The sequence below is a fragment of the Carcharhinus amblyrhynchos genome, chromosome 22 (genome assembly GCF_965287045.1).
Source record: "Carcharhinus amblyrhynchos chromosome 22, sCarAmb.v2.hapA, whole genome shotgun sequence".
Classification (NCBI taxonomy): domain Eukaryota; kingdom Metazoa; phylum Chordata; class Chondrichthyes; order Carcharhiniformes; family Carcharhinidae; genus Carcharhinus; species Carcharhinus amblyrhynchos.
In genome coordinates, this window is record NC_137345.1 from 10,314,134 (window position 1) to 10,329,985 (window position 15,852).

The following is a 15,852-nucleotide window of genomic DNA, read 5'->3' on the forward strand; positions in this document are numbered from 1 at the left end:
GGTGGGGGGGTGTCTTCTGATTTGGCGATCTTCCCCTCTTCCTCTGCTATATTCGCAGATGGGTGTCCTTGGCAAGGGAACATACAGCTACTGCCAAAGTGATCGAGGTCTTCTGTGCCCGCCAGGATTAACATGTTATTAGATCCTCTCAAGATCTTGCTTCATACAATGGAGCTGTTCTATGAACAGCCCCATTTCGCCTTGAACTTTGTGTTCACCACAAAACATGTGGTTATCGTTTATTTTCATTTTGTGCATCAAAAGCACGCTTCATTCCCATCCAGCTCCTGGAATTATATTCTCAAACAGCAATTGTCAAACAGCAGATTGTCTGCTCATGATCACACTGCTCTTTGAGGGAGCTCATTGCTTATAAATTGGTGCTGAGCTTCCTACATCACAACAATGGCTCTGAATCAGTTCCAGCATTGACCGGAATGAACTTTAAAACTGTCCTGAAGATGTGAAAAGTGCCAAATAAATGCAATTATATTTCAATTCCAATTGCTTTGAGCGATTGTTAGAACTTAAACTGTGAGCAATTCAGACTGATGTTACTGTTAAAATTAGTTGTAGTTTTTGAAGCTTAAAGTGACATTTACCAACGCTGCTGATTTGTGTTAAATAACTGCAGTCATTCTCTGAAATGTGGATCACTGACACTGTAACCATTTCACTGGATTTTTCTCCCTGGTTATTTGAGGCTGTGCAGTAATATTGATGATGTTGCTGTGTCAAGGATTGACAATGTAGATCCAGTTTATTGGTGTCAGAGATCTTTGAACCTTCAGATGGGGTCTTTTCATACCATGCGTACTGAATGGGAAGTGATCCCTGGACAGACTCACAGGAGACAGACACTGAGCCCCCAGAACATGAGGCATTTGGCGGTGATAGAAATTTCAGTTCAGGAACAGAGACGGGTTCTGTGGAAATAAAAATCATTAATGGATTTTCACAGTAATTTCATTGCAGTGTTAATGTAAGCCTACTTGTGAAACTAATTCTAAAAGGCTTTAACATTAAACTTTAAAACTTTAATCTGCAGATTGAGCAAAAAATTAAATCGTTTCATATTACCAATATTTCTAGACCTCACCCATGCTGTGAGGAGGAAGGGAAAGTGTTCGAGAGAGAGAGATGGCAGTGGGAACTTGGCCGAATGCAGGTAGTATCTATTGATTGTTCTCATGGACAGCAGATATTCATGATAGCACATTAGTTAGTGACAAGCATAGGAGTGTGATCTGAGATAGACTGTGGATGTTTGCTGAGATAACAGAGGCTTAAAAATCCATTCTTGACCTGAATTCTCTGATATCGAGCGATCTGCCCCCACTGCCAGTTGGATGATGGAATTTGGCGCTCAGCCAAAATTCCATTCACGGCAGCGGGACTGGAGAATCTCAGCCACGGATGAGTTTGTTGAATTCCGGCCATGGTTTGTATTTATATTTAACATTGAACATCAAGTACCATTTAACATTTAAGTGTCAGTACTGTTTAAAACCTAGGGTGGGGTCTTTTGGCCTCAAATGAGCAAGACTGAAAAATCCTGCCCAAGCTCAACAGACATTTTCGTTGTCTGCCCCACACTCGCTCCGCTACCGCAGCGGACACTCAGTAAAAGTCCAACGTCAGTATCATCCAAATGACGTGAGCTGGAAGATAGAAGCTATCAGCTGGCAGCAACTGAAATAGTTAATTGGGGAAACTGGCTTGAACTGCTCTTTTTGTACTGAGTCCCTTTGTTTTTGAACTCAGCGCTGGAGTCTGACTTCAACCGAGTGTGGAGGTTTAATGAGCTGAAGGAATTTACTACAGGAGAAGAAGTGAGCTGTTGGTGAGTATCTGGTGAGTATTTGGGAAGTGGGAAGGTCTATTGTCCAGGCATCGGGAGCATGGGGGTGCCCTTGCCAACGTGTTAACCAGGAGAGTGTGGTCTAAGGTGCAAATAAATCTGATTCCATCTCTCTGGATCATTACTCTGAGCTTCTGAATTACAATTCCTCCAACATAATCATTGTTCTAACTGCCCTCTAGCTGCCAGACTCTGCACTGCCGCAGAGCCCCCAGGCATCGGAGCTGTCAATGTCTCCTCCCAGATAAAGCATCAATCAGACATTTCAGCTGAGAGTCATAAAGATAATCACTGAGAACAATTTACCGTCAGATATCTGTAGCCTTACAGGAAATATTGAAAGGAGGCCGGGCTTATCAATACCACAGCTGTACCATCCTGCATCTCCTGAGCGAAGATCCTCCATCGTAACAACAAATATTCCTTGTGTCTTGTTATCTGTGATCGACATTCTCCCTCTCCGTCCATCTGGATCGTCTGATTTTACCAAAACAGAGCACTGACGACTCCAATATTTCACATGTGACTGGGACAATTTGTCATAGTGACAATCGATAGTGATCGGTCTTCCCAAAACTCCTGTTACATTATTTTTTGCCCACAATGCACTCGGAGCTGAAAAGGCAACAGGTCAAAAATTGAACTAAAATGATTGTTTAATTCAAAACAGATATGTTTCAGTAGGATTTACCGCTGTGTTCTTAGAAATATCTCCAATGCATCTTGCAATGCAATTAAATACTTCCCTGTTTGATATCATTTGGCTTATTGAATATGTGCTCCCTGAGGATTGATAATTAGACAACCATAATGAGATTGAATAATTAGCCCTTATTAAAGCAAGACCTTGAGAGGTTCCATTAATCTTTTAGCCCTGGTTGGGGTTTGTTGTGTTCAGCACATGCATGTTGTTATTGATTATTTTCATTTTGCACAATAAAAGCACAGCTCTTTCAGATCCACCTCCTGGAGTTGTTGCATTCTCAAACAGCAATCCTCAGACAGCAGATTGTCTGTTCATGATCACATTGCTCTTTGAGGGAGCTCATTGCTCATAAATTAGTACTGAGCTTCCTACGTCACAACAAAGGCTCTGAATCAGTCCCAGCATCAATCAGAACGGAATTTAAAACTGTCCTGTAGCTGTGAAAAGTGATAAATAAAAGCAATTCTATTTTTATTAAAATTGCTTGGAACTTCCAATAGATCTAAACCCGTGAGTAATTCAGACAGACATTAATTTAAAACATGAGTTTAATTTTTTGAAGCTTAACACGATATTTACCAATGCTGCTGATTTGTGTTAAATAACTGCAATCATTCTCTGAAATGTGGATCAGTGACACTGTAACCATTTCACTGTATTTTTCTCCCTGGTTATTTGAGGCTGTGCAGTAATATTGATGATGTTGCTTTGTGAAGGATTGACAATGTAGATCCAGTTTATTGGTGTCAGAGATTGTTGAATCTTCAGACGGGGTCTTTTCATACCATGTGTACTGAATGGGAAGTGATCCCTGGACAGACTCACAGGAGACGGACACTGAGCCCCCAGAACATGAGGCATTTGGTGGTGATAGAAATTTAAGTTCAGGAACAGACACGGGCTCTGTGGGAAGAAAAACAGTCATTAATGGATTTTCACAGTAACTTCATTGCCGTGTTAATGTCAGCCTACTTGTGACACTAAGTAAAAAAAGCATTAACTTTAAATGTAAAAGCTTTAATCATTAGAATGACCAAAATGTTAAATAGTTTCATATTATCAATATTTCTCAACCTCACCCAGGATATGAGGAGGAAGGGAAAATGTTAGAGAGAGAGAGAGAGAGTTGGCAGTGGGAACTGGGTCGAATGTAGGTAGTATCTATTGATTGTTCTCATGGACAGCAGATCTTCATGGCAGCAGATTAGTTAGTGACAAGCATTGGATGTCACCTGAAATAGATTGTGGATGTTTGCTGAGATAACGGAGATTTAAATACCTTTCCTAAAACCTAACCTTCACCTGAATTCTCCGATATCGGGTGATCAGCTCCCACTGCCAGTTGGAATAGGGAATTTGGCGCTCAGGCAAATCTGCATTCACAGCGGGACAGGATAATTCCAGCTCTGGAACAGTTTGGTGAATTCCGGCCATTGTTTGTATTTGTTTTAATATTTAACATTAAGTACCATTTAACATGTAAGTGTCAGTACTGTTTAAAGTCTAGGGTGAGGTTTTCTGGCCTCAAATGAGCGAGACTGGAGAATCCTGCCCAAGGTCAACAGACATTTCCGCTGTCTGCCCCACATCCGCTCCAATACCACAGCGGGCAAGGCAGTAAAATTCCAACGTTAATTATCATCCAAAGGACAAGAGCTGTTAGATAGAAGCTATCAGCTGGGAGCAACTGAAATAGTTTCTTGGGAAACTGGCTTGACTGCTCTTTTTGTACTGAGTCCCTTTGTTTTTGAACTCTGCACGGGGGTCTGACTTCAACCAAGTGTGGAGGTTTAATGAGCTGAAGGAATTTATGACAGGAGAAGTGAGCTGTTGGTGAGTATCTGGTGAATATCTGGGAAGTGGTCAAGATCTATTTTCTAGCCAACAGGTCCATGGTTGGGGTTTCTGCCAACTTGTTAACCAGGGAAGCGTGGTCCAAGGTGCAATAAATCTGACCCCATTCTCTGGATCATTACTCTGAGCCTCTGAATTACAATTCCTCCAACATAATCATTTTTCTAACTGCCCTCGAGCCGCCAGACTCTGCACTGCCGCGGAGCCTCCAGATATCGGAGCTGTCAATGTCTCCTCCCAGATAAACACCGATCAGTCATTTCAGTCGAGATTAATGAAGATAATCACTGAGAACAATTTACCGTCAGATATTTGTAGTTTTACAGGAAATATTGAAAGGAGGCCGGGCTTATCAATACCACAGCTGTACCATCCTGCATCTCCTGGGCGAAGATCCTCCATCGTAACAACAAATAATCCTTGTGTCTTGTTATCTGTGATCGACATTCTCCCTCGCCGTCCATCTGGATCGTCTGATTTTACCAAAACAGAGCACCGACGACTCCAATATTTCACATGTGACAGAGACAATTTGTCATAGTGACAATCGATAGTGATCGCTCTTCCCAAAACTCCTGTTACATTATTTTTTGCCCACAATGCACTCGGAGCTGAAAAGACAACAGGTCAAAAATTGAACTGGAAATAGTTGTTTAATACAAACAGATATATTTCAATCGGATTTACCACTATGTTCAGAGAAATCTGTCCAACGCATCTTCTAATCCAATTAAATACCTCCTTGTTTGAGGTGTTGGGAACATTCATTTAATGAGTGAAATTAAGTGATATTTACCAACGCTGCTGATTTGTGTTAAATAGCTGCAATCATTCTCTGAAGTGTGGATCACTGAAACTGTAACCATTTCACTGGATTTTTCTCCCTGGTTATTTGAGGCTGTGCAGTAATATTGATGATGTTGCTGTGTGAAGGATTGACAATGTAGATCCAGTTGATTGGTGTCAGAGATCTTTGAATCTTCAGACGGGGTCTTTTCATACCATGTGTACTGAATGGGAAGTGATCCCTGGACAGATTCACAGGAGACGGACAATGAGCTCCCAGAACATGAGGCATTTGGTGGTGATAGAAATTTCAGTTCAGGAACGGACACGGGTTCTGTGGAAATAAAAATCATTAACGGATTTTCACAGTAACTTCACTGCAGTGTTAATGTAAGCCTATTTGTGAAACTAATTTCAAAAAGCTTTAACATTAAACTTTGAAACTTTAATCTTCAGATTCACCAAAAAATTAAATCGTTTCATATTACCAATATTTCTCGGCCTCACCCAGGCTGTGAGGAGGAAGGGAAAGTGTTAGAGAGAGAGGTGACAGTGGGAACTTGGCCGAATGCAGGTAGTATCTATTGATTGCTTTCATGGACAGCAGATATTCATGATAGCACATTAGTTAGTGACAAGCATAGGAGTGTGATCTGAGATAGACTGTGGATGTTTGCCGAGATAACAGAGGCTTAAAAATCCATTCTTGACCTGAATTCTCCCATATCAGGTGATCCGGCCCCACTGCCAGTTGGAAAAGGGAATTTGGTGCTCAGGCAAATCTCCATTCAAAGCAGCAGGACTGGAGAATCTCAGCCGTGGATGAGTTTGTTGAATTCTGGCAATTGTTTGCATTTATATTTAACATTTAAACTTTAAGTACCATTTAACATTTAAATGTCAGTACTGTTAAAAGTCTAGGGTGGGGTCTTTTGGCCTCAAATGAGCAAGACTGAAAAATCTCACCCAAGGTCAACAGACATTTCCATTGTCTGCCCTACACCTGCTCCGATACCACAGCGGACACTAAGTAAAATTCCAACGTAAGTATCATCCAAAGGACAGAAGTTGGGAGATAGAAGCTATCAGCTGGCAGCAACTGAAATAGTTAACTGGAGAAACTGGCTTGAACTGCTCTTTTTGTACTGAGTCCCTTTGTTTTTGAACTCAGCGCTGGACTCTGACTTCAACCGAGTGTGGAGGTTTAATGAGCTGAAGGAATTTACTACAGGAGAAGAAATTACCTGTTGGTGAGTACCTGGTGAGTATTTGGGAAGGGGGACGGTCTATTGTCCAGGCATCGGGAGAATGGGGGTGTCCTTGCCAACGTGTTAACCAGGAGAGTGTGGTCTAGGGTGCAATAAATCTGACCCCATCTCTCTGGATCATTACTCTGAGCCTCTGAATTACAATTCCTCCAACATAATCATTGTTCTAACTGCCCTCTAGCTGACAGACCCTGCACTGCCACGGAGCCTCCAGACATCGGAGCTGTCAATGTCTCCTCCCAGATAAAGCACCGATCAGACATTTCAGTTGAGAGTAATAAAGATAATCACTGAGAACAATTTACCGTCAGATATTTGTAGTTTTATAGGAAATATTGAAAGGAGGCCGGGCTTATCAATACCACAGCTGTACCATCCTGCATCTCCTGAGCTAAGATCCTCCATAGTAACAACAAATAATCCTTGTGTCTTGTTATCTGTGATCGACATTCTCCCTCTCCGTCCATCTGGATCATCTGATTTTACCAAAACAGAGCACTGACGACTCCAATATTTCACATGCGACTGGGACAATTTGTCATAGTGACAATCGATAGTGATCGCTCTTCCCAAAACTCCTGTCACATTATGTTTTGCCCACAATGCACTTGGAGCTGAAAAAATAGCAGGTCAAAATTTGAACTAAAATGATTGTTTAATTCAAAACAGATATGTTTCAGTAGGATTTACCACTGTGTTCTTAGAAATCTCTCCAATGCATCTTGCAATGCAATTAAATACTTCCCTGTTTGATATCATTTGGCTTATTGAATATGTGCTCCCTGAGGATTGATAATTAGACAACCATAATGAGATTGAATAATTAGCCCTTGATAAAGCAAGACCTTGAGAGGTTCCATTAATCTTTTAGTCCTGGTTGGGATTTGTTGTGTTCAGCACAGATATGTTGTTATTGCTTATTTTCATTTTGCGCAATAAAAGCACAGGTCTTTCAGATCCACCTCCTGGAGTTATTGCATTCTCAAACAGCAACCCTCACACAGCAGATTGTCTGCTCATGATCACATTGCTCTTTGAGGAAGCTCGTTGCTCATAAATTAGTGCTGAGCTTCCTACATCACAACAATGGCTCTGAATCAGTTCCAGCATCAATCAGAACGGAATTTAAAACTATCCTGAAGCTGTGAAAAGTGATAAATAAATGCAATTCTATTTTTATTAAAATTGCTTGGAACTTCCAATAGATCTAAACCCGTGAGTAATTCAGACAGACATTAATTTAAAACATGAGTTTAATTTTTTGAAGCTTAAAGCAATATTTACCAATGCTGCTGATTTGTGTTAAATAACTGCAGTCATTCTCTGAAATGTGAATCACTGACACTGTAAGCATTTCACTGGATTTTTGTCCCTGGTTATTTGAGGCCGTGCAGTAATATTGATGATGTTGCTGTGTGAAGGATTGACAATGTAGATCCAGTTTATTGGTATCAGAGATCTTTGAATCTTCAGACGGGGTCTTTTCATGCCATGTGTACTGAATGGGAAATGATCCCCTGACAGACTCACAGGAGACGGACACTGAGCCCCCAGAACATGAGGTATTTGGTGGTGATAGAAATTTAAGTTCAGGAACAGACACGGGCTCTGTGGGAAAAAAAAGCTGGCTTTAACGGATTTTCACAGTAACTTCATTGCCGTGTTAATGTAAGCCTACTTTTGACACTAAGTAAAAAAAGCATTAACTTTAAACGTAAAAACTTTAATCATTAGAATGACCAAAATGTTAAATAGTTTCATATTATCAATATTTCTCAACCTCACCCAGGACTTGAGGAGGAAGGGAAAGTGTTAGAGAGAGAGAGAGAGTTGGCAGTGGGAACTTGGTCGAATGCAGGTAGTATCTATTCATTGTTCTCATGGACAGCAGATATTCGTGATAGCAGATTAGTTAGAGACAAGCATTGGATGTTGCCTGAAATAGACTGTGGATGTTTGCTGAGATAACGGAGATTTAAATTCCTTTCCTAAAATCTAACCTTGACCTGAATTCTCCGATATCGGGTGATCAGCCCCCACTGCCAGTTGGAATAGGGAATTTGGCGCTCAGGCAAATCTGCATTCACAGTGGGAATGGATAATTCCAGCTCTGGACGAGTTTGGTGAATTCCGGCCATTATTTGTATTTGTTTTAACATTTAACAGTAAGTCCCATTTAACATGTAAGTGTCAGTACTGTTTAAAGTCGAGGGTGAGGTTTTATGGCCTCAAATGAGCGAGACTGGAAAATCCTGCCCAAAGTCAACAGACATTTCTGTTGTCTGCCCCACACCCACTCCAATACCACGGCGGGCAAGGCACTAAAATTCCAACGTAAATATCATCCAAAGGACGTGAGATGGAAGATAGAAACTATCAGCTGGCAGCAACTGAAATAGTTAATTCGGGAAACTGGCTTGAACTGCTCATTATGTACTGAGTCCCTTTGTTTTTGAACTCAGCGCTGGAGTCTGACTTCAGCTGAGTGTGAAGGTTTAATGAGCTGAAGGAATTTATTACAGGAGAGGTGAGCTGTTGGTGAGTATCTGGTGAATAACTGGTGATTGGTCAAGATCTATTTTCTAGCCAACAGGTCCTTGGGTGGGTTTTCTGCCAACTTGTTAACCAGGGGAGTGTGGTCCAAGGTGTAATAAATCTGACCACATCTCCCTGGATCATTACTCTGAGCCTCTGAATTACAATTCCTCCAACGTAATCATTGTTCTAACTGCCCTCTCGCTGCCACACTCTGCACTGCCGCAGAGCCTCCGGGTATCGGATCTGTCAATGTCTCCTCCCAGATAAACACCGATCAGTCATTTCAGTCGAGATTAATAAAGATAATCACTGAGAACAATTTACCGTCAGATATTTGTAGCTTTACAGGAAATATTGAAAGAAGGCCGGGCTTATCAATACCACAGCTGTACCATCCTGCATCTCCTGGGCGAAGATCCTCCATCATAACAACAAATAATCCTTGTGTCTTGTTATCTGTGATCGACATTCTCCCTCTCCGTCCATCTGGGTCGTCTGATTTTACCAAAACAGTGCACTGACGACTCCAATATTTCACATGTGACAGAGACTTTTTGTCATAGTGACAATCGATAGTGATCGCTCTTCCCAAAACTCCTGTTACCTTATTTTTTGCCCGCAATGCACTTGGAGCTGAAAAGACAATAGGTCAAAAATTGAACTGGAAATAGTTGTTTCATACAAACAGATATATTTCAATGGGATTCACCATTATGTTCAGAGAAATCTGTCCAACGCATCTTCTAATCCAATTGAATACCTCCTCATTTGAGGTGTTGGGTACATTCATTTAATGCGTGGAATAGAACATAGAACATAGAACACTACAGCACAAACAGGCCCTTCGGCCCACAAGTTGCGCCGACCACATCACCTACCAACCTACAGACCTATCTATAACCCTCAATCTCATTAAACCCCATATACTCATCCAGAAGTCTTTTAAAAGACCCCAGCGAGTTCGCCTCCACCACCACTGACGGCAGCCGATTCCATTCACTCACCACCCTCTGAGTGAAAAACTTACCCCTAACATCACTTCTGAACCTCCCTCCCCGCACCTTAAATCTGTGTCCTCTCGTAGCGACCATTTCAAACCGGGGAAATAGCCTCTGAGAGTCCACCCTATCTATTCCTCTCAACATTTTGTAAACTTCTATCAGGTCGCCTCTCAACCTTCGTCTCTCCAGGGAAAAGAGTCCCAGCTCCCTCAACCTAACTTCATAAGGCATGCCTCCCAGTCCAGGCAACATCCTTGTAAATCTCCTCTGCACCCTTTCAATAGCTTCTACATCTTTCCTATAGTGAGGCGACCAGAACTGCGCACAATACTCCAAATGAGGCCTGACAAGGGTCTTATAAAGTTCCAGCATTACCTCCCGACTCCTAAACTCAATCCCTCGATTAATGAAGGCCAGTACACCATACGCCTTCTTGACCACCTCCTCCACCTGCGAGGCCGATTTAAGAGTCCTGTGGACCCGGACCCCAAGATCCTTCTGCTCCTCAACACTACTCAGACTTCTGCCCTTAATAGTGTACTCGTTCATCCCGTTGGTTCTGCCAAAATGGACGACAACACATTTATCCGCGTTGAAGTCCATCTGCCACTTCTCCGCCCAGTCCTGCATCCTATCTATGTCCTGCTGCAACTTTTGCCATCCTTCCAGATCATCCACAACACCACCGACCTTCGTGTCATCAGCGAACTTACTTACCCATCCCTCCACTTCCTCATCCAGGTCATTTATGAAAATGACAAACAACAAGGGTCCCAGAACAGATCCTTGAGGCACTCCGCTGGTGACTGACCTCCATTCAGAAAAAGCCCCATCCACAACCACTCTCTGCCTTCTGCAGGCAAGCCAGTTCTGGATCCACAAGGCCAAAGGCCCTTGGATCCCATGCCCTCTCACCTTCTCAAGAAGTCTTGCATGGGGGACCTTATCAAACGCCTTGCTGAAGTCCATGTACACTACGTCCACGGCACTTCCTTCGTCAATGTGTTCAGTCACATTATCGAAGAACTCAACTAGGCTTGTAAGGCACGACCTGCCCTTGACAAATCCATGCTGACTATTCCTGATCATGTCAAACCTCTCCAAATGTTCGTAAATCTTGTCCCTCAGAAGCCTCTCCATCAGCTTACCAACCACTGAGGTCAGACTCACCGGTCGGTAATTTCCCGGGCTATCTCTGTTCCCTTTCTTAAAAATAGGAACTACATCCGCAATCCTCCAATCCTCTGGAACCTCTCCCGTCTCCATTGACGACGCAAAGATCATCGCCAGGGGCTCTGCAATCTCTTCCCTCGCCTCCCACAGTATCCTGGGGTACATCCCATCTGGTCCCGGCGACTTATCTACCTTGATAGAATTCAAAAGTTCCAACACATCCTCCTCCTTAATATTCACGTACTCAATCCTTTCCATCTGCTGCAAATCCATAACAAAATCTCCCAGATCGGCTTCCACCGTGAATACTGAGGCGAAGTACTCGTTAAGCACCTCCGCCATTTCTTCTGGTTCCACACAAACCTTTCCCCCCTCACCTTTTATCGGTCCTATCCCTTCTCTTCTTATCCTTTTACCTTTCACATATTTATAGAAGGCCTTGGGATTCTCCTTAATCTTACTCGCCAAGGTCTTCTCATGACCCCTTCTGGCTCTCCTAATTTCCCTTTTAAGTTCCCTCCTACAGTCCTTATACTCCTCAAGATCTTTAACATCTCCTAATTCCCTGAACCTCTTGTACACCTTCCTTTTCTTCCTGACTAGGTTCAACACATCCTTTGTGCACCACGGTTCCCTCGACCCACCAAACCCCCCTCGTCTCATCGGAACGTTGTCATTCAGAGCTCTAGACACACATTCCTTGAATATCTGCCACCTTCCTTCGGTACCTTTCCCTAAGAACGCCTCCTTCCAGTTTATTTGTCCAAGTAACTTCCTGACTTCTTCGTATCTCCCCTTACCCCAGACAAACGCCTTCCTAGCCTGCCTGATCCTATCTCGTTCCAAAAAATTCAAATTGTCAGGTTGAGACTGAAAACCGGTGAGTTTCTGTCCGGAACGACAGACAGCTTTTCCCACCAGATCTCCTGACATTGTCAAAAAAAAATCACGGGGTGTGGTTTGCGTTGTCACTCTAGTTAGGGCGGGGCCTGATTGAGCTGGCAAGGCTGTCTCCATAGAGATCGGGCACCATTTTTAAAGTTGAAGCTAAAGTTAAGTTAAAGAATCCCCCTGTTGCCCACAGATATCAGGCTCTACCTCATGGACATACGGACCTCCAGTGGACAAGGGGAAAGTCCCTCACATAAAGGGTCAACCTCCCCTCAACATCCTGCCACTCAAAGAACAGGGCACTCAACCCAACATCAGCCCTTCTCTGTCAGCATCCCCACTCCCACTCCCCACAGCCTCGATGCCCTCTTCCTCTGCTATATTCGCAGATGGGTGTCCTTGGCAAGGGAACATACAGCTACTGCCAAAGCGATCGAGGTCTTCTGTGCCCACCAGGATTAAAATGTTCATCGATCCTCTCAAGGTCTTGCTTCATACAATGGAGCTGTTCTATGAACAGCCCCATTTTGCCATGAACTTTGTGTTCACCACAGGCATGTGGTTATCGTTTATTTTCATTTTGTGCATCAAAAGCACGCTTCATTCACATCCAGCTCCTGGAGTTATTATATTCTCAAACAGCAACTGTCAGACAGCATATTATCTGCTCATGATCACATTGCTCTTTGAGGGAGCTCATTGCTTATAAATTGGTGCTGAGCTTCCTACATCACAACAATGGCTCTGAATCAGTTCCAGCATTGACCAGAATGAACTTTAAAACTGTCCTGAAGATGTGAAAAGTGCCAAATAAATGCAATTATATTTCAATTCCAATTGCTTTGAGCGATTGTTAGAACTTAAACTGTGAGCAATTCAGACTGATGTTACTGTTAAAATTAGTTGTAGTTTTTGAAGCTTAAAGTGATATTTACCAACGCTGCTGATTTGTGTTAAATAACTGCAGTCATTCTCTGAAATGTGGATCACTGACACTGTAACCATTTCACTGGATTTTTCTCCCTGGTTATTTGAGGCTGTGCAGTAATATTGATGATGTTGCTGTGTGAAGCGTTGACAACGTAGATCCAGTTTATTGGTATCAGAGATCTTTGAATCTTCAGACGGGGTCTTTTCATGCCATGTGTACTGAATGGGAAATGATCCCCTGACAGACTCACAGGAGACGGACACTGAGCCCCCAGAACATGAGGTATTTGGTGGTGATAGAAATTTAAGTTCAGGAACAGACACGGGCTCTGTGGGAAAAAAAAGCTGGCTTTAACGGATTTTCACAGTAACTTCATTGCCGTGTTAATGTAAGCCTACTTTTGACACTAAGTGAAAAAAGCATTAACTTTAAACGTAAAAGCTTTAATCATTAGAATGACCAAAATGTTAAATAGTTTCATATTATCAATATTTCTCAACCTCACCCAGGACTTGAGGAGGAAGGGAAAGTGTTAGAGAGAGAGTTGGCAGTGGGAACTTGGTCGAATGCAGGTAGTATCTATTCATTGTTCTCATGGACAGCAGATATTCGTGATAGCAGATTAGTTAGAGACAAGCATTGGATGTTGCCTGAAATAGACTGTGGATGTTTGCTGAGATAACGGAGATTTAAATTCCTTTCCTAAAATCTAACCTTGACCTGAATTCTCCGATGTCGGGTGATCAGCCCCCACTGCCTGTTGGAATAGGGAATTTGGCGCTCAGGCAAATCTGCATTCACAGTGGGAATGGATAATTCCAGCTCTGGACGAGTTTGGTGAATTCCAGCCATTATTTGTATTTGTTTTAACATTTAACAGTAAGTCCCATTTAACATGTAAGTGTCAGTACTGTTTAAAGTCGAGGGTGAGGTTTTATGGCCTCAAATGAGCGAGACTGGAAAATCCTGCCCAAAGTCAACAGACATTTCTGTTGTCTGCCCCACACCCACTCCAATACCACGGCGGGCAAGGCACTAAAATTCCAACGTAAATATCATCCAAAGGACGTGAGATGGAAGATAGAAACTATCAGCTGGCAGCAACTGAAATAGTTAATTCGGGAAACTGGCTTGAACTGCTCATTATGTACTGAGTCCCTTTGTTTTTGAACTCAGCGCTGGAGTCTGACTTCAGCTGAGTGTGAAGGTTTAATGAGCTGAAGGAATTTATTACAGGAGAGGTGAGCTGTTGGTGAGTATCTGGTGAATAACTGGTGATTGGTCAAGATCTATTTTCTAGCCAACAGGTCCTTGGGTGGGTTTTCTGCCAACTTGTTAACCAGGGGAGTGTGGTCCAAGGTGTAATAAATCTGACCACATCTCTCTGGATCATTACTCTGAGCCTCTGAATTACAATTCCTCCAACATAATCATTGTTCTAACTGCCCTCTCGCTGCCACACTCTGCACTGCCGCAGAGCCTCCGGGTATCGGATCTGTCAATGTCTCCTCCCAGATAAACACCGATCAGTCATTTCAGTCGAGATTAATAAAGATAATCACTGAGAACAATTTACCGTCAGATATTTGTAGCTTTACAGGAAATATTGAAAGGAGGCCGGGCTTATCAATACCACAGCTGTACCATCCTGCATCTCCTGGGCGAAGATCCTCCATCATAACAACAAATAATCCTTGTGTCTTGTTATCTGTGATCGACATTCTCCCTCTCCGTCCATCTGGGTCGTCTGATTTTACCAAAACAGTGCACTGACGACTCCAATATTTCACATGTGACAGAGACTTTTTGTCATAGTGACAATCGATAGTGATCGCTCTTCCCAAAACTCCTGTTACCTTATTTTTTGCCCGCAATGCACTTGGAGCTGAAAAGACAATAGGTCAAAAATTGAACTGGAAATAGTTGTTTCATACAAACAGATATATTTCAATGGGATTCACCATTATGTTCAGAGAAATCTGTCCAACGCATCTTCTAATCCAATTGAATACCTCCTCATTTGAGGTGTTGGGTACATTCATTTAATGAGTGGAATATTCCAGAAAAAATTCAAATTGTCAGGTTGAGACTGAAAACCGGTGAGTTTCTGTCCGGAACGACAGACAGCTTTTCCCACCAGATCTCCTGACATTGTCAAAAAAAAATCACGGGGTGTGGTTTGCGTTGTCACTCTAGTTGGGGCGGGGCCTGATTGAGCTGGCAAGGCTGTCTCCATAGAGATCGGGCACCATTTTTAAAGTTGAAGCTAAAGTTAAGTTAAAGAATCCCCCTGTTGCCCACAGATATCAGGCTCTACCTCATGGACATACGGACCTCCAGTGGACAAGGGGAAAGTCCCTCACATAAAGGGTCAACCTCCCCTCAACATCCTGCCAGTCAAAGAACAGGGCACTCAACCCAACATCAGCCCTTCTCTGTCAGCATCCCCACTCCCACTCCCCACAGCCTCGATGCCCTCTTCCTCTGCTATATTCGCAGATGGGTGTCCTTGGCAAGGGAACATACAGCTACTGCCAAAGCGATCGAGGTCTTCTGTGCCCACCAGGATTAAAATGTTCATCGATCCTCTCAAGGTCTTGCTTCATACAATGGAGCTGTTCTATGAACAGCCCCATTTCGCCATGAACTTTGTGTTCACCACAGGCATGTGGTTATCGTTTATTTTCATTTTGTGCATCAAAAGCACGCTTCATTCCCATCCAGCTCCTGGAGTTATTATATTCTCAAACAGCAACTGTCAGACAGCATATTATCTGCTCATGATCACATTGCTCTTTGAGGGAGCTCATTGCTTATAAATTGGTGCTGAGCTTCCTACATCA

The 15,852-nt window shown here is 42.9% G+C and overlaps 2 protein-coding genes across 2 annotated transcripts in view; both read right to left on the reverse strand.

Annotated features, from left to right (window-relative positions):
• The window catches only part of LOC145357147 (uncharacterized), a 147,622-nt gene extending 147,488 nt beyond the window's left edge, over positions 1-134 (reverse strand). Inside the window, exon 1 of the mRNA XM_080210304.1 lies at positions 86-134. Coding sequence (XP_080066430.1) covers positions 86-134 — 49 coding nt within the window. The remainder of the gene's footprint in view (positions 1-85) is intronic.
• Positions 135-543: 409 nt separating this feature from the next.
• LOC145357148 (uncharacterized) lies at positions 544-15,590 on the reverse strand. Its single transcript, XM_080210305.1, has 11 exons — positions 15,536-15,590; positions 14,586-14,894; positions 13,014-13,337; positions 9,338-9,646; positions 7,760-8,083; positions 6,781-7,089; positions 5,218-5,541; positions 4,724-5,032; positions 3,147-3,470; positions 2,168-2,476; positions 544-926 (listed from the first exon to the last, which is right to left on the reverse strand). The coding sequence occupies exons 1-11, from the start codon at positions 15,588-15,590 to the stop codon at positions 544-546; spliced, it is 3,279 nt and encodes a 1,092-aa protein (XP_080066431.1).
• Between the last annotated feature and the right edge of the window lie 262 nt (positions 15,591-15,852).

Excerpts from the sequence above, each read along its gene's own strand:
- LOC145357148 (XM_080210305.1), bottom strand. The coding sequence starts at position 15,590 with ATGAACATTTTAATCCTGGTGGGCACAGAAGACCTCGATCGCTTTGGC. Across the intron at positions 9,647-13,013 it reads AACACAAATCAGCAGCGTTG|CTCCAAGTGCATTGCGGGCA; the intron begins GTAAATATCACT and ends TTGTCTTTTCAG. Across the intron at positions 5,033-5,217 it reads AACACAAATCAGCAGCGTTG|CTCCGAGTGCATTGTGGGCA; the intron begins GTAAATATCACT and ends TTGTCTTTTCAG.